A 23,122-nucleotide genomic window follows, 5' to 3' on the forward strand; every position below is an offset into this window, starting at 1 on the left:
CCCACAACACCGGGATCACGCCCTGAGCCGAAGGCAGACGCTTAACCGCTGTGCCACCCAGGTGCCCCTAATTTGAATATTTAAAACACTATGCTGCCCAGATTTAAAACAAATCAACAGCTTGTGAGGTACATGCACACCATATCCAACTCTTTATGATTCCTGTTCAATGTCTTTAACCATATATTAATTTTAAAAGTGGAAACTTCACATCCAAATTAACAATAATCCACATGTAAACAACCTTTAAGTTCACTCTGCAAAAAGCAATTGATCAACCTTGGGTTTGACCATGACTTCTTAAATACAACACCAAAATCACGATCAATAAAAGAAAACCTGGTACTTTGGCTTCATTTGGCCTAGCTCTGCCTTCATATTTTTCCTCATTTTATCCACAAATACATCTTAAAACTGAGATAGGTTTTAGTAAAACCAATACATATTTTTCTTTCCCTATATTTTTTAAAATATAAATAATAACTTACTAATATACAGATAAATGTAAATACATATTTATAACTACATATAAATAATATAACAAATTAATACTATAGGTATAAATAACTTATAAATATATATTTAATTATTTATCTATCATAACACTTCCACTTATTAGTATGTATTTAAAGTTCCTCCATGTCTTTTCATACATTGATAGCTCATTTATTTTTAGTACTGAATAATATTCCATTGAGTGGATGTACCTGAGTTTATCCATTCACCTCTTGCTTCCACATTTTGGTAATTAGAAGTAAAGCTGTCATAAAAATTCATGTGCAAGTTTTTGTGTAGATATGTGACTTGAATTCATTTGGGTAAATACCATAGAGTGTGACTCCTGGATCATATGATAAAGGTAGGTTTAGTTTTGTAAGAAACTGTCAAACTTTCTTCTGAAGTGGCCATTTTCCATTTCTACCAGTAATGGAAGAGAGTTCTTGATGTTCCACATCCTCACCAGTACTTGGTGCTGTCAGTGTTTTGCATTGTGGCCATCCTAATGCAGTGGTATCTCATTGTTATTTTATTTTTCAGTTCCCTAATGATACATGGTATTAGGCATCTTTTCATATGGCTGTTTGTCATATGTAACTCTTCTGGGTGAGATATCTGTTCAGATCTTTTGCCTGTTTTTTTATTTTTTATTTTTTTTTTTTAAAGATTTTATTTATTTATTTGACAGAGACAGAGATAGCCAGCGAGAGAGGGAACACAAGCAGGGGGAGTGGGAGAGGAAGAAGCAGGCTCATAGCAGAGGAGCCTGATGTGGGGCTTGATCCCATAATGCCGGGATCACGCCCTGAGCCGAAGGCAGATGCTTAACCGCTGTGCCACCCAGGAGCCCCTTGCCTGTTTTTTAAATGGGTTATTTTTTCTCTCATTGTTCAATTTTAAGAGTTCTTTGTGTATTTTAGATACTAACCCTTTATTTGATATATATTTTGCCAAGATTTTCTCCCAATCTCTGAATTGTCTTCTCATTCTCTTACCAGTATCTTTGTCACAGAAGTTTTAAATTTTAATGAAGCCCAGCTTATCAATTTTTCTTTGATTGATTGTGCTTTTGGTGTTGTAGCTAAGAAGTCATCACCATGCCCAAGGTCATCTGAATTTTCAGTTCATCATTACACTGCAAATAATGATAAAAATATTTATAATAAAAAGCTTACAGCAAGTTTGTGTGAATAAAATTCATTTTTTTAAATCAAGAAGATTAGAGGGAAAATCATCTTGGGATAAATTAGATTGCTGGTGTGTTCAATCTTTTTATTTTCACTTCTGAAATTGTATGAATGTGTGGACACAAGACAAAGCTCTTATGGATTGCCTATCTTTCCCTAGCTTAGCACAATAATTTATCTGAAGGAAGCATTTGCTCATTTAAATTTACAAATTTGATGCTTCCAAATTCAATAGAAAGATGAACAAACAACTTAAAAATGATGTGGCCATTTAGAGCAACCTCCCCATTTTACAGGTAGAGAAACTAAGAATGAGAAAGGACAAGTGACTAACATCATCCAGCCAACTGGTGACATTACCAAAACAGAGTTGTCTGTTTCCTAGACTATCATCTTCTTGCCCACATCACCCAGTTATTCTGCTTTTCCTCACTCCTGTACTCCAAAGCTCAGAGCTATTATTTTGACTACCAAGATCCTTGTCAACAACAACAATTATGTCTAGACTTATATGGTCCTTTCTATGTGCCAGGTAAATGTTCTAAACTCTAACATATGTTTGTTAATCTCCCTCAATAGTCCTATAAGATAGATGCTATTCTTACTCCTACATATAGATGAAAAATTGAAGTACATAGAGATTAGGTAAATTGCCTAAGATCACACAGTTAGTAAGTGGGAGAGAGGATTTGAACCCTGGCAATCAAGCTTCAGTGTCTATGTTCATTTCAACTACACTGTTTTATCTCTTAGTCATGCCACTGTGCTTCTGCCTGCCAACATGAGCCTCTAGGCCAAACGCAATCCTTTTGAATGTGATCCCTCTGAATTCTACTCACCTAGAACTTTTAACCAAAGTATTTCCTAAATACAGTGCATTGATGCTTGTAGTGCCAAACCACCTGTCAATGCTACCTTTTTCAAACGACTCTCCTTTCATCATGATAATAGGTGAAGATGCTTTGTAATTGTAATGAAGATAAAAGTAATTATATTTTGAGACACGTTTAGTGAACTAAAAGTAAGATACATCCCCTTCCCTGAATGGACCTCATACCCCAAAAAAGCTAAAAATTGTTTAAGGTAATTGTTAAGTGTATCTCTGTTCTCTAAAAAAAAATTCAGTCTCTATTGGATACCAGCTTTCCCTATGCCTTTAAAGGAATTTATAGGTTTTAAAGACTAGGATATTTACATGGGCAGTGAATATGAACATTTATAAGGGGTATTATAATCATTATTGAATAGTTTTATATTAGTTTGAAAATGTATAGGCTGAAGGCCATTTGGATTAATAAGAAAGATTCATTAGTAAAGAGAGGACAGATATCCATCATTAAGCCATCCAGATACCTACTGAAATGACCATGTAATTTTGTAAATTACAGGAGATCAGGTATCATGAACCTAGGGAAGGATGCCACCCACTTATCAGATATTTTGGGGAAGCAAATTAGCGGGTCACAGCAATGGAAGACTCAAGTTCATCTTGCATTGAAAGTGCATCATCTCAGTGGATTTCCTTTTATATCTACATAGTTCAAAGTATCAATAATGTGAGCCTTTGAATTCCTCTGGCCTCTGCAGAATACAGTATTCAGAAACCCCAGTTCACTGGCATTTGTCTCTGACAGATAGCACTGCCAGAAAGAAGGTTAAAAAATACTGTGGAGCTTTTTTTTTTTTTTTTTTTTTACTGTTGTAGGGGTTGCGTCAATCAGGATTATAGAAACAGAAACTTTATTGGGGCAAAAACTCTCAAAAGGAAGTTTTCCACTAAGGCACAGGGCTTGTAATGGGAATTTACATCAAAGTCTCCAGCTAAACTCACAAGACCAGGTTAAGATCTGAGAATATGATTCCACAAGCAGCCAGCTGAACTATTAGGAGACTCAGGGAGTCTATACCTACCCGTTTATGGAAAGAGTCCTCCAGAATCAAGAAAGAGCAAACTAAACATCAAAACAATAACATGAAAGTGTAAGGAAAGGATTTAGCATGAAAGAAATAACGTGTAAATATATTATATTATATCATAGACACTAAAAACATATTATTTGAAAAGTATATGCTAAAGGAAAAGAGGTTTTAAAAATATTTGTTTCTCTATAGGTACAATTCACTATAGTAATGACTCTCTATAACAAAAAATTAAAAATTTATTCCATAAAGAGTGGCTGGACATAAAAGAGGTATTAATGGAGTGGCAGGGAGAAAAAACAAAGGAGAAACACAAACATAAAAGGAGAATTCATGTATTCATTAACACTGTTGAAAAACATGAACCCTGGAGAAAATTGAATCAGAAATTTGGAAGACAAACTAAAAAAATCTCAAAATAATAAGAAAAAGGATAATGCATTGAAAATTATCGAAGAGAGTACAACAGACATGGAGGACTAATAGCATCAACATATGAAAAGTTAGTGTTCCTGGAAACAAGGCAAAGACAAATGCAAAAGATGTAATAGATAAGGAAAGATTAAAAGATGACAAAATTATTGAGCTAAAGTTATCAGGTTGTTTTTGCATGTAAAAAGAACTCAGAATTCTAAGCATAATTAATGGCGTGTAGGCCAACTCATTAAATATTGGTGGAAGTTTATAAATTCAAGGATGTTAAAGTAAATTACAAAGAAGAAAGCATAAGAATAGAGGAGAAGTAAAGGAGAAAGAAAACAAAAAGGAGAGAAGAAAAGAGAAAAGGGATCAGAAGCAGAGAGAAGGGGAGAAGGAAGAAGAAGATGAGCAGGGAGACAAGGAAAAAGTGGGAAATAACGGGAGGAAAACATGGAGAGGAGGGAAGAAGGGGGAACAGTGGAGAAGAAGGGGGAGAGAATGAAGAATGGGATGAGAAGGAGGAGAAAGGGAAAAGGAAGAGGAAAGTGACATGGAGAAGGAGGAGGTGGAGAAGAAGGAATAGGAGGGAAGAGGGGAAGGATTAAAGTAGAGGGAGGAAAAAGAAAAGCAATAAGAAGGGCAGGAAGGAGAGACGAGGAAAAGGATAAGAGAAAGGGGAGGAAGAAGGGGAAGAGGAGGGAGAAAAGAAGATGGAGAAAATAGAGGAGAGTGAGAAGAAAAGATAGGAAAGGAAAGAGGAGGGGAGAAGAAGGAGGTAAATGCAGTATTCTTATGCATCTCTGAAGCGTTACATACAGGAAGAACAATGGGGCAAATTCTATAGAATTCAGTCAATAGAGCAAATTCTATACAATATTAAGGGAAAAAGTTGTAACACAAGATTATTATACCCAGATAAGTTTTAATTCATGCATAAATGCAACAGAAAAAGATTCTCAGATATATTATCTCAGAAAATATACCACTCTCTATTGCTCAAATAACTACTCTGGCTGAACAAAAATTCATCAAAATAAAGACATGAACAATGGCTAAATCACAGAATAGAAAGACATTCAACAATCACTGAAATCCCTGGAACATAGACTTCAGTCCAAATAATGACTATAAATATAGATGTGATATAATAAAAGAATGAAAATGCCATATATATATATATCCATCAGATATTAGAAGCAGGAGGAGGAGAAGGAAATAAATAACAATAGTAAACTGGGCCTAAAATCTCAGATTATATTACCAAAACCTGATTGAGTAGGTGGAAGGAGGGGAGGACAAAAAGGTATTTCAGTATCATCTTACATAGGGAGAGATATAAATATATGGTTTCACACTTGATGCTGAAAGAGAAACAGCAATGCCTAAAGGAAACGCTGGCGGTTAAAAGAGGATGCTTAATGTCCAGTTGTGGCGGTGGGGGCAGGGGGACTATAGTAATAACAATGGTAATAGAATGCTAAACATCATGAAAACAATGTAGAATGCATAAGTAGACATGAGAGAAGATTAAATATATTTATATCATACTACCTGATGATTGTCTTCCAATATATTGGAAACCTTAATGAAATGAACAAATTCCTAGAAACATACAATCTACATGTAAAGAAGAATGAACACCAATCCTCCTCAAATTCTTACCCAAAAAATTTAAGAGGAGGGAATGCTTCCTAACTCATTTTATGAGGCCAGTATTACCCTGATACTGAAACCCAAAAAAGACAGTACGGGAAAAGGAGACTGCAGACCAATATTCCTGAGTAATGTGGATGCAACAGTTTTCAACAAAATACCAGGAAACTTAATTCAACAGCATATTTTAAAAAAAATTACACACCAGTACCAACCAATATTTGTTCCTGAAACATAAGGATGGTTCAATATACAAAGCCATCAGTTTAAAATACTTTATTATGCAAATGAAGGGGGGAACCCACATTATCATCTTAGGGCAGGAAAAGCACTTGACAAAATGCAATATCCTTTCATGATAAAAACTCAACAGGCTAGGAAGAAAAGGAAACTATGTTGATACAATAAAGGCCATATATGAGAAACTCAAAGCTAACATCATACTCAAGGCTTTTCCTCTTAAGGTCAGGAACAAGACAAGAACGTCCACTTTCACTACTTCCATTCAACATAGTACTGGAAGTCATAGTCAGACAATTAGGCAAGAAAAAGAAATTTAAAAATTTCAAATTAGAATGAAAGAAGTAGAAGTATCTCTGCTATCAGACAACATGACCTGCCTGATATGTAGAAAACCTTAAAATTGGACCCACACACACACACTCACACACACACACAACTATTAGAACTAATAAATCAGCAAAGTTGAGGATAAAAAAATCAATGCACCAAGATCAGTTGCATTTCCATACATTAATAAGGAACAATCTGAAAGGGAAATACAAAAACAATTCCAGTTATAATAATATCAAAAAGAATAAAATACCTAAGAATAAACTTAACCAAAAGGCAAAGACATGTATACTGAAAACTAAAAAATGTTTCTGAAGGAAATTAAAGACACAAATAAATGGAAAGACATCTATGTTCATGGATTGAAAGACTTCATATTGCTAAGATGTCAATACTACCTACAGCAATCCACAAACTCAATGCAATCGCTATCAAAATTCCAATGATGTTTCAGGAAGAAATACAAAAATCCATTCTAAAGTTTCCCCCTCAAGGAACCCCAAATAGCCAAAACAATTTTGAAAAAGAATAAAGTTGGAGATCTCAAATTTCCTGAATTCAAAATGTACTACAAAGCTATAGTAATCAAAATAGTGTGGTACTGACATGAAGACAGATGCATAGACCAATGGAATAGAATAAACAGCCCAGTAATACTATCCCATATATGTCCAGATGATTTCATACAAAGGTGTCAAAACCATTCAGTGAGGAAAGGACAGTCTTTTAAACAAATGGTACTGGGAAAACGGGATATCCTCATGCAAAAGAATGAAGTAGGACCCTTAACTTACACCATGTACAAAAATTAACAAGATGGATCAAAAACCTATATATGAGACCTAAAACTATAAAACTCCTAGAAGAAAACGTATGGCAAAGGTTTTATGACATTGGATCTGGCAATAATTTCTTAAATATGACAATAAAAGCAAAGGTGACAACAACAAAAAATAGATAATATGGACTTCATCAAAATTAAAAACTCCTCTGCACCCAAGAATACTACCAACAGAATTAAAAGGCTACCCATAAAATGGGAGAAGATATTTACAAATCAATATCTGATGAGATATTAGTATCTGGAATATATATATAAAACTACAATTCAGTAACAAAAACAAACAACCCAATTAAAAATGGGCAATAGACTTAAATAGACATTTCTCCAAAGAAGATTTGCAAATGGCCAAAAACACATGAGAAGATGCTCAACATCACTAATTATTAGGGAAATGCCAATCAAAACCCAAATGAGATACCACTTCACACCAATTAGGATAGCTATTATGAAACCAAAAATAAAAACAAAACAGAAAATAAGTATGGGTGAGGATATGAAGGAACTAGAAATGTTGTGAGTTGCTGGTGGGAATGTGAAATGGTGAAACTGCTGTAGAATATGGTAAAGTAGTTCCTAATAAAACATTAAACACAGAATTACCATATGAGCCAACAATTCCACTTCTGAGTATATACCCAAGAGTCATGAAAGCAGGGACCTGAACATATATCTGTACACTCATGTTTATAGCAGCAGTATTAAATAGCCAAAGAATGGAAGCAACACAAGTGTCTTTCAACAAATGAATGTATAAACAAAATGTGTTATATACATATAATGGAATGTATTTAGCTTTAAAAAAGAAGGAAATTCTGACAGATGCTACAACATGGATGAAACTTTAAGACATGCTAAGTGTAATCAGCCAGTCATAAAAGGACAAAAACTGTATTATTTCACTTATATAAAGTACCTAGAGTAGTCAAACTTATAGAAACGGAGAACAGGATGGTGGTTTCCAGAGTCTGTGAAAGTGGGGAATGGGGAGTATTATATAGACTCTCAGTTTTGCAGTATGTTCTAGAGATGGATGGTGGTGATGTTTATAGAACAATGTGAATGTATTTAATGACATTAAACTGCACACTTAAAATGATTAAAATGATAAAATTGATGTTATGTATACTTTATTACAATTTAAAAATTAAAATTAAAAACTATAAACATGTAATAATATATTCTAATATCAAAAGTTGTTTTAAAAATTATGAAGTTTATTCAATAAGTAAAAAACAATAAAAAATAACAATTTAAAAATTAAATATAGAAGGTTATCCAACGAATAAATAGGGGAAAAGTTTTTAATCACTTCCTAAAAACTAAGGGATCAGAAGCTTCAAAAAGGAGTTGTTGGGGCAGAGGTGGAGTGGAACAGAGTGACATAGGAAAAACATTTTTTTATACTATTAAAATAAAGTTGGCATTAATTCAAATTAGATTCTTATAAATTAAGATGTTAATTGACATGCCTAGGGCAACCACTAAAAACATACCTTGAAAATATATATATATATATAGTGAAAGAAACAACAGGGGAATTAAAATGGTATACAGAATATATCTATTTAACAGAAAGAAAAGAAGGAGTGGGGGAAATGAGGAACAAAAGAGGTGTAAGACATAAGGAGAACAAACAACAATGCGGCAGAAGTGAGTTCTTCCTTATCACTAATTACATTAGATGTAAGTGGATTAAACTCTCCAATTAAAACAGAGATTGGTAGAACAGATTAAAAAACATAATTGAACTATATGTTGTATGGAAGTTACTCACTTTAGATTCCAAGACAAATAGATTGAAAATTAAAGAATAAAAAATATTTTGTGCAAATAACCAAAAGAGAACTGGAGTAATATACTAATACCAGCCAAAGTACACTTTAAGGGAAGTTTTTATAAGAGACAAAGGACATTATGTAATGATAAAAGGGTCATTTGATAAGAATATAAAACAATTATAATTCAAAATATATATACACCTAAAATCCCAAAATATATGAATCAAAATTGATAAAATTGAAGGGAGAAATAGGCAGTTCTGAAAAAATGGTTGGAGATTTTAATATCCCACATTTAATAATTGATAAACAACAACAGAAGATCAGCAAGTAAATGGAAAACATGAACAATACTATAAATGAACTACACTTGAAGAAGAAATAGATAATATGAATTGCCCTATAGCTATGAAAATTTTAATTATTAATTTAAAAGATCCAAGAATATGAAATCTTCTAGATGGTTTCCCTGGAGAATTATACCAAACAGAGATGAATTAACACCAACTTCATATAATCTCTCTCAGAAAATAGAAGATGAGCAAAGACTTCTTAAATCATTTTATGAAGCCAGTGTTACCCTGAAACCAAAACTAGACAGAAACAGGACAATAAAAAAAAAGTGCAAACCAATATTTCTCATAAATTTAGATGCAAAAATCCTCCACCAGAATATCAACAAACAGAATCCAAAATATATGAAAAGAATCATAGTTCATGACCAGGTGAGATTCATTCAAGGTACACAACATCTGAAAAACAATCTAGTGTAATCTATCATATTAGTAAGCTAAAGAAGAAAAATTCTACAGTCATGTCAAGCAATGCAAAAAAAAAAAAAAAAGCATTTGAGAAATCCAATACCTGTTCAGGATAAATAAGCTCAGCAAGTTATGATCTATTGGTTTAATGCAATTTCAACTATAATTAATGCAACTCCTACCAAAACCATGGAAAAGTTTTTTTTATAAACATAGACAAGCTTATTCTAAAATTTCTGTGGAAAGGTACAGGCCCTAGAATAGTTAAAACAATCTGAACAAAGAAAAATAAAATCGGAGGAATCACTCTGCCCAATATTAAGGTTTAGTCTGTAGCTACAGTAACCAAGACAGCATGGTATTGGCGAAGGTATAGGCACATAGATCAATGGGACCGAATGGAAAACTCAGAAATAGAACATGTGCCCTAATTCTTGAAAAAATTACAAAAGCAATTCAATGAAGGAAAGATAACCTTTGTGATAAATGATGCTAAAGCAACTGGACATTCATAGACAAAACCATATATATATATACATAGATATATATAATTATTACAATTATATATCTAAAACTCACCTAAACGTCATACTGTATACAAAAATTAACTCAAAATTGACTGTAGACTGAAATGTTAAATATAAAATTACAACACTTTTAGGAAAAACACAAAAAAACCAGGAGATTATCTTCATGGTCTAGGGTTAGGCAAGAATTAGACTTGACACCAAAGGTATGATTCACAAAAGACTAAATTTATAAATTGGACTTCAGAGGAATTAAAAAATTTTCTCTGTGAAAGACCTTATTAAGAGGTTGAAAAGAGAAAGTACAGAGTGGGGAAAATATTTACAAACACCATGTCTGAAAAAGAACTAGTATCTAAAATATATGAAGAACTTTCAAAACATAAGAGTAGTAGTCAAACAATCCAGTTGGAAAATGGGCAAGGGGTGCCTGGGTGGCTCAGTCGGTTAAGCATCCCACTCTTGATTTTGGGTCAGGTCATGATCTCAGGATCGTGAGATCAAGCCCCAAGTCAGGCTCCACGCTGAGTGGAGCCTGCTTGGGATTCTCTCTCACCCTCTCCCTCTGCCCTTCCCCCTGCTCACATATAGGTGTGCCTGCACTCTCTCTCTAAAAAAAAAAAAGAAAGAAAAAACAAAAGAAAATGGGTACAATATATATAAATGGGTATTTCACCAAAGAGGTTACTATATAGATAGCAATAAGCACATGAAAAGGTGTTCAACACAATTACTCCTTAGGGAAATGCAAATTAAAACCAGGATGAGCTATCACTCCATGCCTATCAGAATGGTAACATAAAAAAATATTGAAAATACTAAATGCTGGCAAAGATGCAAAGAAACTGGATCATTCCCACATCACTAGTAGTAATATAAAATCGCAGAGTCACTGGAATACAGTTTGATGGTTTCTTATAAAGCATATTTTCTTATAAAGCATGCAATTACCATATGACCCAGCAACTGCACTCTTGGATACACATGTATCACAAATGAAAACTTGTAGTTCACACCCAAAACTACACAGAAATATTCATAATGGTTTTATTCATAATTGCATAAAAGTGGAAACAACCCAGATGTCCCTCAGTGTGTGAACGGTTAAACAAGCTGTGGTACATGGGATATTACTAAGCAGAAAAAAGCAATGAATTATTGATACACGTACGAACCTGGATGAATCTCCAGAGAATTATTCTAAATGAAAAAGGCAATCCAAATCTATGATTCCATTTATGTAACATATTTAAAATGACATTTTAAAGATTTTATTTACTTATTTATTTTACAGAGAGAGAGAAAGAGTGAGCAGGAGGGAGGAGCAGAGGGAGAGGGACAAGCAGACTCGGTGCTGAGCACGAGCCCAAAGCAGGGCTCGATCCCAGGACCCTGACATCATGACCTGAGCTGAAATCAAGAGTTGGACACTTAACTGACTGAGTCATCCAGGTGCCCTGAAATGACAACATTTTAGAAATGGAGAACACATTAGTGGTCACCAGGGGTTAAGAACAAGACCAGAGGGGAAGAAGGGGGAGAAGTGTGCAGGAGATGGGTGTCGTTATAAGAGGAAAACAAGGGATCCTTGTAGGAATAAAATTCTTTAGCATCGTTACTATGGTGGTGAATACACAAACCTACACATGGGATAAGATTGCATAGACCCAAATGCACACACACACATGCACAGAGAAATGAGTGCAAGAGGAGAAATCTGAATAGAATCAGTCAACTGTATTAATGTCGATACCCTGGTTGTGATAAGATACTACAGTTTTGCAAAATGTTACCACTGGGGGAAAACAGTTAACAGATATTATGAGATCTCGCTGCATTATTTCTTACAACTGCATGTGAATCTATAATTATCTCAATAAAAATGCCAACTAAAAAATAAAACTGGATAACATCATACTAAATTCTGAATCCTGGCCAGAGGCTGAACTCCTTTAAATAGGCAGCTGGGAGCCATAGAAGCTGGTTAATTATGGATGACCAGTGAGGGCTGTAGATCGAAAGAATCCATGTAATGATAGTGAGTATGATGAACTGAAGGAGAAATTACACAACACTATACTCAGGGATCAAGTGAGAGGTGATATTGAAGCCGATATTGAACCCAAGGAAATGTAGACTAGATCTGTGTCTTTGGTCACTTCAGTAACCACACTTCCAATACCCCTTCACTTTGCCCAAGTTCGCTTGTAAGTTACACAGTAGGTGGAAATCTGCTCCTAAAACAAAGGCATTCCCATTATTTCACTATGTTGAACTAAATCTTTCATGCCATATTTTTAACACTTTGATAAAACAAAGAAATGATTTTACTCCCTGGCTTCAGTAATTTTATAATTTTATAAATATAAGTGAAATAAGTTTTCTAATCACTGTGATAATGGCACGTTTTTAAAAATAATTTTAAGGTGTTTGAAGATTTGAAAAAATCCCTTAGACTTGTGGTCTTAATTAATTTTAATGTAATGTTTAGAAAATTTTGATTAAATAAGTTTGTAATCAACGTTTAAATGCCTGAGGAAATTTAATTCGTTAATTTTTAATGTTTTGATTTCTTAGTCTTATAAGCAGCATTTAAATGTTCAGAGAAGTATTATTTAATTCATTTACGCACTTATATAATTGCGTATGAAGTAAACTACAAGAGGAGCGAAGCTTTTCACGCAGGAAGAGTACGATCATCCAACTGCAGGTCCGGGATCGGAGTCCGTCTGCCTCCAGAACACGAGGCTGCACTGTCTTTACAGCCTTTCGGAGCTGAATGGTCCCAGATCTGGAAGGAGGAATGGATCTTACCTTATGGGGTTGTCCATCCTGGACACCGTGAGGAAAGCCGCCAGGTTTGCTGTGTAGGAGGAGCACACGATGAGGGTGAAAAGCCACCAGCTGCCCATCACGATGCGCATGGCCATGGAGTTCACTGAGGATTCACCACCTACAGGAGGCCAGCAAAATGGATTGGCCCTGGGCATCTACTCTCACTCGCATCCCCACAGAAATGCTCCAGCTCCACCCTGGGGCCTGGCTCAGGGAACTGCCATTGGCGTTGGCCTGGGGAGCAGGGAAGTGAGCTGCTGGCTAGTTATGGGGGACTGTGACAATCTGGGAAAGAATCCAAAGACCACCAATCTTGGAAAGGGGTGGAGGACCACCAAATACGAAAAATCCAGGATTGGCCTTTTAGTGATATGTTTGTCAAAACACCAAGGGTAGAGTTCTGAATATCAAAATCTTCCAGTTAGAAGATTCTAGCTCACTGTGTTGCATACTTCTAGGGCTGCAACCTGATGTAAGATCCTTTTCCAATTTCAAATTCATAGAGAGTCGTCTCAGGAATTCTGTAAATATAGAATCACCTCCTACCTGGAGGGTTCCCTAGCTTTCTTTTAAACCTCAGAAATGAGATCTCGCTTTTATTAATATTCAGCCCTCACTGGATGACTTTTTTCCTAGGATTTTCAGAAATCATTGCCTGTGACTTGCAGTCAGTAGCTGCCCCGTGGAGGCCAATTATTTCTCCTTGGTCCCTCAGGTGGTAGCAGAAGAAAGCGTTTCACTGACACTTCTTATATAACCTTGCAAACAGGCGATACATGTTTTGCCATGGTGCAAACAAGGCCAACACTCACATTAGGAACTTTGCAATTTGTTGCTTGGGTCAAAACTGCAAGATCCTGTAACTCACCAAGTGCTCTCCAGACTTCACAGAGAAAGGAGACTGTATCTCAACAATGGATGGAGGACTGCTTAGAGGATTGCAAAACAATTGTGATTTTTTTTTTCCTATTAAGACTTCAAATTTAAGCAAGACTCAGTTTCATCTGACAACCCCATGTGCATAACAATCAATCTGATGTGGGAGGGGAGAAAAGTGCAAAGCAGAACTCCAAAGTTAATTTTATCTAAAGTGGAGAATCAGGCTTTGAAGTTGAGTTCCTTGTCACTTCATTTAATTTCTATCTGATATTACTCAGAGAAATTGGGTGCAGCCTGATAATAGTACCGTCCTAGAGATTAAATAAAATTGCATTTAAAACGACTTTGCCAAAACACATCTAGGAACTCTGCCAATGGGCAAGTTCTTCCAGGCCCTCGGGGCTATCCCGCAACATCAGGAAACCAGGAACGCACCTTGCTGTACGAAAGCTCCATAGACTATCCAGATGGCACTGTGCAAAGTGGCCGAAGCGGATGGTCGGGGCTGGGCAGCACTCTGAGCCCTCACGGCCTGGATCCGGTTCAACACAAATATCAGCACACCCACCACGGGGATGGCTGCTGCAATGCAGGCCCACACAGCAAAATCAAACGGAGCAAAAAGAGAGAAGATGCTGATTTTCTCCTCGGGCTTCTTGATTAGGATCCCCACCGAATAGTCCATGTACCGCTTGCTGAAGTCCACGACGCTCTCCCTCTCCGGAGTGATTGTGATGGCGGAGATGGCCAGGTCTGCCCTCTGAAAGGCAAAACCAACTCATCAGACAGCAGTTCTCTCTTCCTGCTGGGTCCCACCCTGGGGCAAGGCCTGCCCTCTACCCTTTGGGTTATTCCTTCCAGAGGAATGCATTCAAGACAGGACAGCCTGTGACCTTGATACTGTAAAAAAAAAAAAAAAAAATTCAACACTAAGTTGTCTGCTTGAATTGTAGTTCTTCTTCACTTTCTTGTTGTCCTCACAAACTTTCACTATCTTCTTTCTTTTGCTGGTTATTTCCCTCTACCCTGTCCCTACCCCCAACCAAGAAGTCCTTTCTATCTTCTTCTAGGCTTATCTGCATCCTTCCTATACTTCCATCAAGCTTCTCCAAACTTCCATTAGCCCACATGGATGTCTCCTTTTCCTGAGATACTTCAGAAGTTATAAGGTAAACAGCCCCTGGTTGTTTTATATGCAGACTCTATGCCAGAGAGTCATATCCTCCAAGAAAAATGGGATTATCTACTTTTCTTGATCTTCCACGGCCCTTAATTCATGGCCTCTCAACATATGGGTTGATTCTTCATATGGTAAAGCCATGTTGGGAGGGGACCCTCTGGACACGCTATACTTTGACCCCAAAAGTACCTTGCAAGATTTTTCTTTCCAAGAGGGGCTTAATTTTAAAAATAGACAAAGAATCCATTAAGATGGAACTAGACTATGAGCTTAAAGCTGCCAAGACTGGTGGAGGTTAGGATAATTAGGACTGGATGCATGACAGAGGCCAATAATGGCCCAGCAGTCCCTTCAACCACAAGGGCACCAAAATATACAATGATCATCCTGATCTTGGCTCTGGGACTTCTATGCAGGAGGCGTCATCGGAACTAAGTTTATTTTAGGGGCACCTGGGTGGCTCAGTCAGTAAGCAGCTGACTCTTGGTTTCAGCTCAGGTCATGATCTCATAGTTGTGGGATCAAGCCCCAAGTCGGGATCTGCTCTCAACAAGGGGTGTGCTTCAGATTCTCTCTCCCTCTCGCTGTCTCTCTCTCTCTCAAATGAATAAATAAAATCTTTAAAAATACAAATTAAATTGGGAAAATATACATAAGAAGACTTTATCAGAAAATTTTTTTATCAGATTTAATATGTGGGCTAGAGAGGCAAATATAAGGATGTTCTAAACAATGAAATAAAAAATAATAATAATAAACTGTGAAATCCAACAACATATCTAGAGTAAAAAGAAAAAATGTTGGAGGTAATGATGGTGAGCTCTCCTCTTAGACCTGTCACATTTGTATGTCTGGTTCTTGCCTCTCTTTTCAAAAACTCAAGATCCAGGGATTTGTTTTTAAGGATATGGAGCATTCAGAACATACGTAAGGACTAAGAAGAGATCTAGTGGAGCAGGGCAGGTTTACAACATAGGAAGACGGGAAAGTAATTTATGAAGCCAGGTCCAGAAGAACCACAAGGAGGGGATCAACTTATGACACAGGTAGAGGGGTGACCTGTAACACGGGGGAAAACACTCCCACCTCTGAACCTGGAGTACGAGCAGGTGTCTGCAGATGTGAATTTCATAGGTAGTTGAAGTAGTATTTCAAGCCCACAAATCTCCATTTCTTTGCCTAATACAGGAGTACTTTTTTTTTTTTTAATTTAGGAGAGAAGACTTCTAGGTTGCTTAAAGAGAAAGACAAACTTTTTTTTTTTTAAAGATTTTATTTATTTATTCGACAGAGATAGAGACAGCCAGCGAGAGAGGGAACACAAGCAGGGGGAGTGGGAGAGGAAGAAGCAGGCTCATTGAGGAGGAGCGTGATGTGGGGCTCGATCCTGTAATGCCGGGATCACGCCCTGAGCCGAAGGCAGACGCTTAACTGCTGTGCCACCCAGGCGCCCCGAGAAAGACAAACTTTTGAAACAGTCTCTAAGGGATATAGCCAAGGGGTCCAACAAAGGACAAGTTAAGGAACTTGGGCTGTCCTGAAGGCCTAGCTGAGGTTAGAGGCCACACATTGTTCATCTATCCATATGGACAAATGTGTGATTTTCTTCTTTAATTGTATGCAGCAACTTGGGTGTCAGAGTCAGAGGGTAGATAATATATTCAAGTCAGGGTTTCAGTACATAAGAAACCAAGAACAAAGACAGTCACAAAAGATAAAGGGAACAGGATTATCTGGTCAAACACTGAGGGCACACCAGGCAGGAAAGTATACAGTATTACAGGGGCTCAAAAATCTTAAAGAAAGATGAACCTCAAATACACGTGCTAAGTGGAAAGGACTATGTATGGTATGACTCCATTTACATTAAATGTTCACAAAAGCAAATCTATGGAGATAGAAAATAGATCAAAGGTTGCCTAGGGCTGGGGTTGGGAATGGGATTAACTATAAATAAGTGTGAGGGATCTCACTGGGTTGATGGAATTATTCTAAAACTAGATTATGATGATGGTTGCATAACTCAGTAGCTTTCCTAAAAATCGTTGAATTGTATATTCAAAATGGATGAATTTTTTACATAAATTAGTACTGCAAGAAAAATAGTTTTTTTAAAAAAGCTTAGGAGAAATTGGAGAGACGGTGTCTACCTTTATGGATTTAGAAAGCAAAGGGCTTGTGTTTTAGGAGCAAGGGTTCAAAAGAGTCAGAAGGACAATAGGTCATAGTCATGGAGTGGGACAGGGATGGTAACACATAAGATGTTGACAAAATGCATGGGGACAGGCATGTGGAGCACAACCCAAGGTCATCGGAGGTGAGGCAGTCAAAACATCGGGAGCCCACTGTTGGCCTAGGAATGTCTGCAACGTCAAAGTTGGTAGCAGCAGCAGCAACACTAGAGAGGGAGGGGTTGAGCAGATGCCACCATCATAAATGACTGTCAGGAAATGACCCAGAGTTCAGGGGATGACAGGGGTGAGGATGGGGACACAGTGAACTGGCCTCATACCATGAGTCTCAATGAGGACCCAGGTTCTATAGGAGAGAGGAAGAATAATTATTTGAAATTAATCTGAGGAGCTGGGGAATGTCGTATAACTTACACAGAACAACACAGATACACGCACACACTCATGCACAAACACGCACTTGTATATACACACCCCACCTGTGGGCCACGAGGAAGAAAAGAATAAGCACTCACGCATACCTCCCATGAGAACTAAGTTCCTATTTCAGCCCAAACGTGGGGGTGGGTTATAGAAAGGGTGTATGACAGAGCAGGCTCAATGGACAGACTCGAAAGGAATGGCAGCAGTGGGCATGGAAAGAAAACACAGAGTGCCAGGGAATGAGAAAGTAAAAGAATAGAAGTGGATATGGTGGGGAGGGGTGGGTTGAAGAAAAGAGAGCTCTAGTGAATGTAGAGTGGTAACCTGTGATCTGTTTAGCTAGTTCCAAGGTTCTAACTGCCTAATGGGCCAAATACAAATATCACCCCAGAGGCAGACTAGGGTGTCCCTCCTCATGGTCCTGCTTTTGGACCTACCTTGCTGATGAGCTCCCCGATCATCCCGTTCCAGGAGGTGTTATGGAGCTGGTGACCATACCTGCCATCAGGGGCCTGGTAAATCTCATATTTGAAGCCCAGAGCCTTGGCCAATGCATCCAGGACATCTATGGAGAACCCTTTGTAGCGCTTGGGCTGTCCAAGGATGTTCTCGGCCACCATCACAAAAGGCTCTTCCTGGGGACAACAGAACAGATGTTCTTCAATTAAATAACAGGTTTTTCCAGGGTGTTTTTGGAGAGACCAATCTGATGAATCATAGCTTTAGAATGCTTGCAAACATGGGCATGTATTTATCCAATTTAGTCCTGGAGTCTGAACATCTCTCCCCTTTTTTAAAGCAGTTTATGGACACTCAGAGCATAGTCAAATGGAAGATCCCTCCAACCAGCATACTGATGGAGGAATGGATATTTACTTGTCCTGTGTGATGTTATCCCAGCCTCTGCTCAGAACCCCATGGCCAGAATGACATGATTTCTTTTCATTCCTTTATTTGTGACATTCAGGACTCTGTCCTTAGGAAATTCTGTAATTCTTCAGGACCCACATAAGAAATGTGGTTACTTCTCACAAGGATAAAGAACGACAATAAAAGCTCTATGATATTAGGTTGAAAGAAGACAGTATTACATCTATCAGACTGTACTAGAAAATGGATTCTGATTCACGGGAGAAGGTCACACCATAAGTCCAAAGACAGGACAGAATTAAACCCCCCAGTTTCTGAGCCCAAAGCCACATTCACACATTTTGTGCTGTGTCATGTGCGCTCCTGTAGGGCATGTGGTTCTCCGGAAAACACCTCAGCCTTCCTCACCACAATCCTATGAAACTGAACAAGGAGGGACTTTTGGCAAACAGCCCCAGAGAATATTCCACATTAGTTTAACTGGGGGTGTGGGGGATTATGGTATAATTCTTATTCTGTGATGTCCATAAAAGAAATATAGGAACACTGCTGCCAAAGGCTTCTAGAGCCAAGGAGATGTGACAGAGGGGACATCTGAACCACGTCTGACCAGTTAATAAGAGGTAAATCGAAAATGTCTCCTACAGCCCTGAAAAGGTGAAGGAAGAAATTGATAGGAAGATGCTTCTAAGGTCTCTTAAACATGTAAAAGTCCATGATTCCAGGACAAGCGTGCAGAAAAATTGCAACAAAGGGTCTTTTTTATGAAGTTTGTGTCACATGGGGCCATCAGTGGGATTTGGTGATGGAAGAGTGTCCTCCTCCAAGCATCTTTCTGGGGACTCTGGCTCTCAGCCAAGCTCTCCTAAGACCATCACTAGGTCAAGATACTGTTTACATCCAGGAACAAGTAGAGCTATGCCTACGTGGAAGCTTAGCAGTGGCTCTAGATTAGCGGTCTTTCTCTAGAGTAGCCCAGCCACCTCCTGTGAAAGACCCTGGGGCAGAATCTCCAACCTTACTCTTCCTTCATAGTTTGCAAAACTATTTGCCAGAAAGGCCTTATGAACACTCAAGACACTACTCAAGATCCCCTTCTCTCCAAACCCAGCATTAAGCTGAACAGAGAGAAGCCTCTGACTCAAAAGCCTGAATGGTGAAACTCCCCAACATGCCCGTGATCCTACCAAGACAGTCACCACTTTGAGAGTCAGTCCTTGGAGGCGGCTGCCCATGGGCCTCTCTTGCAGGCTGCCATTCAGGCCTTTCTCTGAGTCCCACGTCGCCAGCTGTGAAGGAAAAAAGGAGTGTGAGGGACAGAACGGGCACGTGTATGCACCTCAGGAATTTGCCTCTCAAACTGGGATCCTGAGTCAGGCAGCTGGAGGACAGCAGTCCCCTCAGTGTCCCAGAGACTCAGAGCCATCTTAAAACCTTAGAAAGAATAAAGGTGTGACAGAAAGTTCCACTTCCCCCATCAGCTCCTCTGGAACTTGAGCACTTGTCACATCTTTAAAATAAAACCAATTGGTAAGAACTTGTTTCTAGAATGACCATTGTCTAATTTTATTCTGTCCACCCACTGAGGTCATGTCACCGTGTCTCCCACAAAGTATCTTCTTTCTGTAATTACTCCTTCGACTTGCCCAGGCCAGAGGGCCTTTGAGATCAGCCACTGCTGCCATCAAGGCAGGATGAGGCTCAGCAGGGACACGGGTAACGAAGACACCACGTGCGGCTTTCTTGCACCCTGATGCCTACTGCAAGCGGGGTTAAGAGCTCGCTGCCTGTCTTCGCGGCAGGGCAAATGTCATGATTTTCCTTGCTCTGCAGGTACAGGCCAAGACTACACGTGCTCTGGATCTGCCACAACCTCCTGAGCCTGCAGAGTCTCTCCCATAGCCTGATGCATCGCTGACGGGCCCCCTGAGGGGGCTCCAGAGCCCTATACAGGCTCAGAAACGACAGGAGACACAGATGTTCTCCAGACTGCTTCCCGTCTCTGCCTCCCTGCAGGGCCCGGGAACCACGATGAAATCTTTCTCTGATCAATGATTCTCAATCATTAATTGGTGAAATGTAAAAAAATAAATAAATATATATATTTATATGTATATATATATATATATGTACATACACACACACACACACACACACAGATACCAGCCCCCATCTCAACTTAATCAGGATCTCAGCACTTAGGCATGAGGAATTGTAATGCTTCCACAGCGGTCCTCATTGAGAAACCCTGTTCTTCTAGGTCACTGCATATTAGATTCTCTTAAGAAGGCTTTTAAAGCATATTGAAGGCTGGGCCTCACCCCCAGAGATTTGAATTTAATTGGTCTGTAGTGGGCTAGATATGAATATTTCAGCTCCCCAGGTGTTTCTAATGCACAGCCAGGATTGTAAACCTCTGCTATAGATTAAAGCAGGGGATCCTCAAACTATAACATGCACACAAATTATCCAGGGATTTTATATACGCTTTCTGCTTCTGGGGCCTGTGATTACTCCTGTCTAACAAGCTCCCAGGTGATACTGCTGCTGACGATCCACGACCACCATTTAAGCAGCAAGGCATTAAAGAAGTAGACCACTGCGGGCAGCGTCTACTTTTCATCGGACGAAACCCACAAGTGCCCTAGTTAGGCTGCGCAGAACTAGCCCTCTGGGGAGAAATGTCACCAGGTGCCCTAAAGAAGTCACCAATAGCGCTACCTAAGGACACGCCTACTCTCCCAGCATGTCCCTTAGCCTTGATATCTACAACGGGCTCTGCACTCTGAGCTTTGGCTATGAGGCCACAGTGGCAGAATCTGAGGGACCATGCCACCTGGAAGATACTAGAACCCTGAGGCCTAAAGCAGGAATATCGGAATGAGATACATGGTTGTAGAAGCAGTTTGAAAGTAACCTAGAAACTCCGGCTATCACTTTGGACACAATACCAACTAAGACCCACCCCACCCTAAGTAATAGATGCTTGGCAGCGATGAATGATTCATTTAGTCAACAGCATGGCCATGTGCTCTGAGGAGCTCCTCACAGCCACCACCCATTAATTTGAGGGGCACTGCAGTAAAGGGCAGTTAAAATCTACCCAAAGTCCTCTTCAAGGACATCAAAGATGCCACACTCGGAACTGACACAGTGAGAATGAAAGCTCATGGCTCTTTCTCCCTTGGGTCTTGGAAACAACACTGGGACCCAGCATCAAGTCCTTCATCTAGATTAAAATACTGGTCAAAGGGAAGAGACAAACCCAGACAAAAAGAGGCAAGGTGTTGATTCCCTACATTCTTTGGGCCCTCTAACATGGACCAGGGGACTCATGATGTGTATTTGGGCTGCCTGTGTCTTATCCCCATAACTGGTTAGCCCAGGCACTGGAGCTGCTTAACCCTGATGGGTAATGTGCTGCACCTCCTGGGTGGGGTGGTGTTAAGAAGGTCCCTGGACCACCTCGATGACAGACAAAGACATAATGAAGGCAATCCCATCCTCATGATGACACGGCAGTTCCAGGTACCAGATATTCTGCCTTGCAGCAGGACTTGAATTCCTAACACATGCTGTCAAACCTCCATGGCACAGGGGAAGAGCCACTCCACTCTGTGCTAGCACGTGCATAAGCAAGTACCCGGATGAGGCTCTGCGTGGCCTTGATCAAACAAACTTTACTTGTCTGTCTACTGGGATTGTAATAGGTCTTGAGAATGGAGAATGGAGGCAAGAGAAAGCAGTTGGGATGAAGCCCTGTCCTTCTAGAGTTTTAAGCTCAGCTGCGAGAAGGGCCCTGCCTCTCAATGTCCGGCCACACAACCTTCTTCTTCTAGCTCATTGCCTGGCTCAAGGCAGCGCCCTCTGCCCCAGAGTATTGCAACAGCCTCCCCATTGATCTCATTACCCCCAACCTCTCTCTTACAGCCTCCTCCATTGTGCTGATTTGCACCTTTGTAATAAATAAACTCAAACATGAACTGTGTTAATGAAAATTTTCGAATGACTTCTCATTTCCTACAAAATAAATCCGAACACTTTGAAGCTTGGCCTAAAAGAAAGTCCTGCTTTATTGAGATCCAAGCCTGATGATCAGCTTCACTTAAGTTTATGTAGGCCCAGTCCACTCCAACCCCACCAAACCCTCACCTTCCTCATGCACCTCACACGGCATGCTTCCTTCAGTTCCTTCTGCCTGTAATACCGTCCCTCTTTGGTTGGGTCTGGTACTCTTTTANAGGGGGAGTGGGAGAGGAAGAAGCAGGCTCATAGCGGAAGAGCCTGATGTGGGGCTCGATCCCAGAACGCCGGGATCACGCCCTGAGCCGAAGGCAGACGCTTAACCGCTGTGCCACCCAGGCTCCCCTTTACTCATATTTTTTTAAAAATAATCTTTCACTTTAGAATAGTTTTAGATTTACAGAAAAGTTGTAGNGCTTCACTTAAGTTTATGTAGGCCCAGTCCACTCCAACCCCACCAAACCCTCACCTTCCTCATGCACCTCACAGGGCATGCTTCCTTCAGTTCCTTCTGCCTGTAATACCGTCCCTCTTTGGTTGGGTCTGGTACACTTTTACT

General features: G+C 39.1%; 1 protein-coding gene across 1 annotated transcript in view; it reads right to left on the reverse strand.

Moving 5' to 3' along the window:
* The window catches only part of GRID1 (glutamate ionotropic receptor delta type subunit 1), a 731,471-nt gene that overhangs the window by 100,324 nt on the left and 608,025 nt on the right, over positions 1-23,122 (reverse strand). The window contains exons 9-12 of the mRNA XM_019795472.2: positions 19,728-19,829; positions 18,108-18,305; positions 14,311-14,635; positions 12,976-13,114 (exon numbers count right to left, since the gene is read on the reverse strand). Coding sequence (XP_019651031.1) covers positions 12,976-13,114; positions 14,311-14,635; positions 18,108-18,305; positions 19,728-19,829 — 764 coding nt within the window. The remainder of the gene's footprint in view (positions 1-12,975; positions 13,115-14,310; positions 14,636-18,107; positions 18,306-19,727; positions 19,830-23,122) is intronic.

Source organism: Ailuropoda melanoleuca, chromosome 6, assembly GCF_002007445.2.
Source record: "Ailuropoda melanoleuca isolate Jingjing chromosome 6, ASM200744v2, whole genome shotgun sequence".
Classification (NCBI taxonomy): domain Eukaryota; kingdom Metazoa; phylum Chordata; class Mammalia; order Carnivora; family Ursidae; genus Ailuropoda; species Ailuropoda melanoleuca.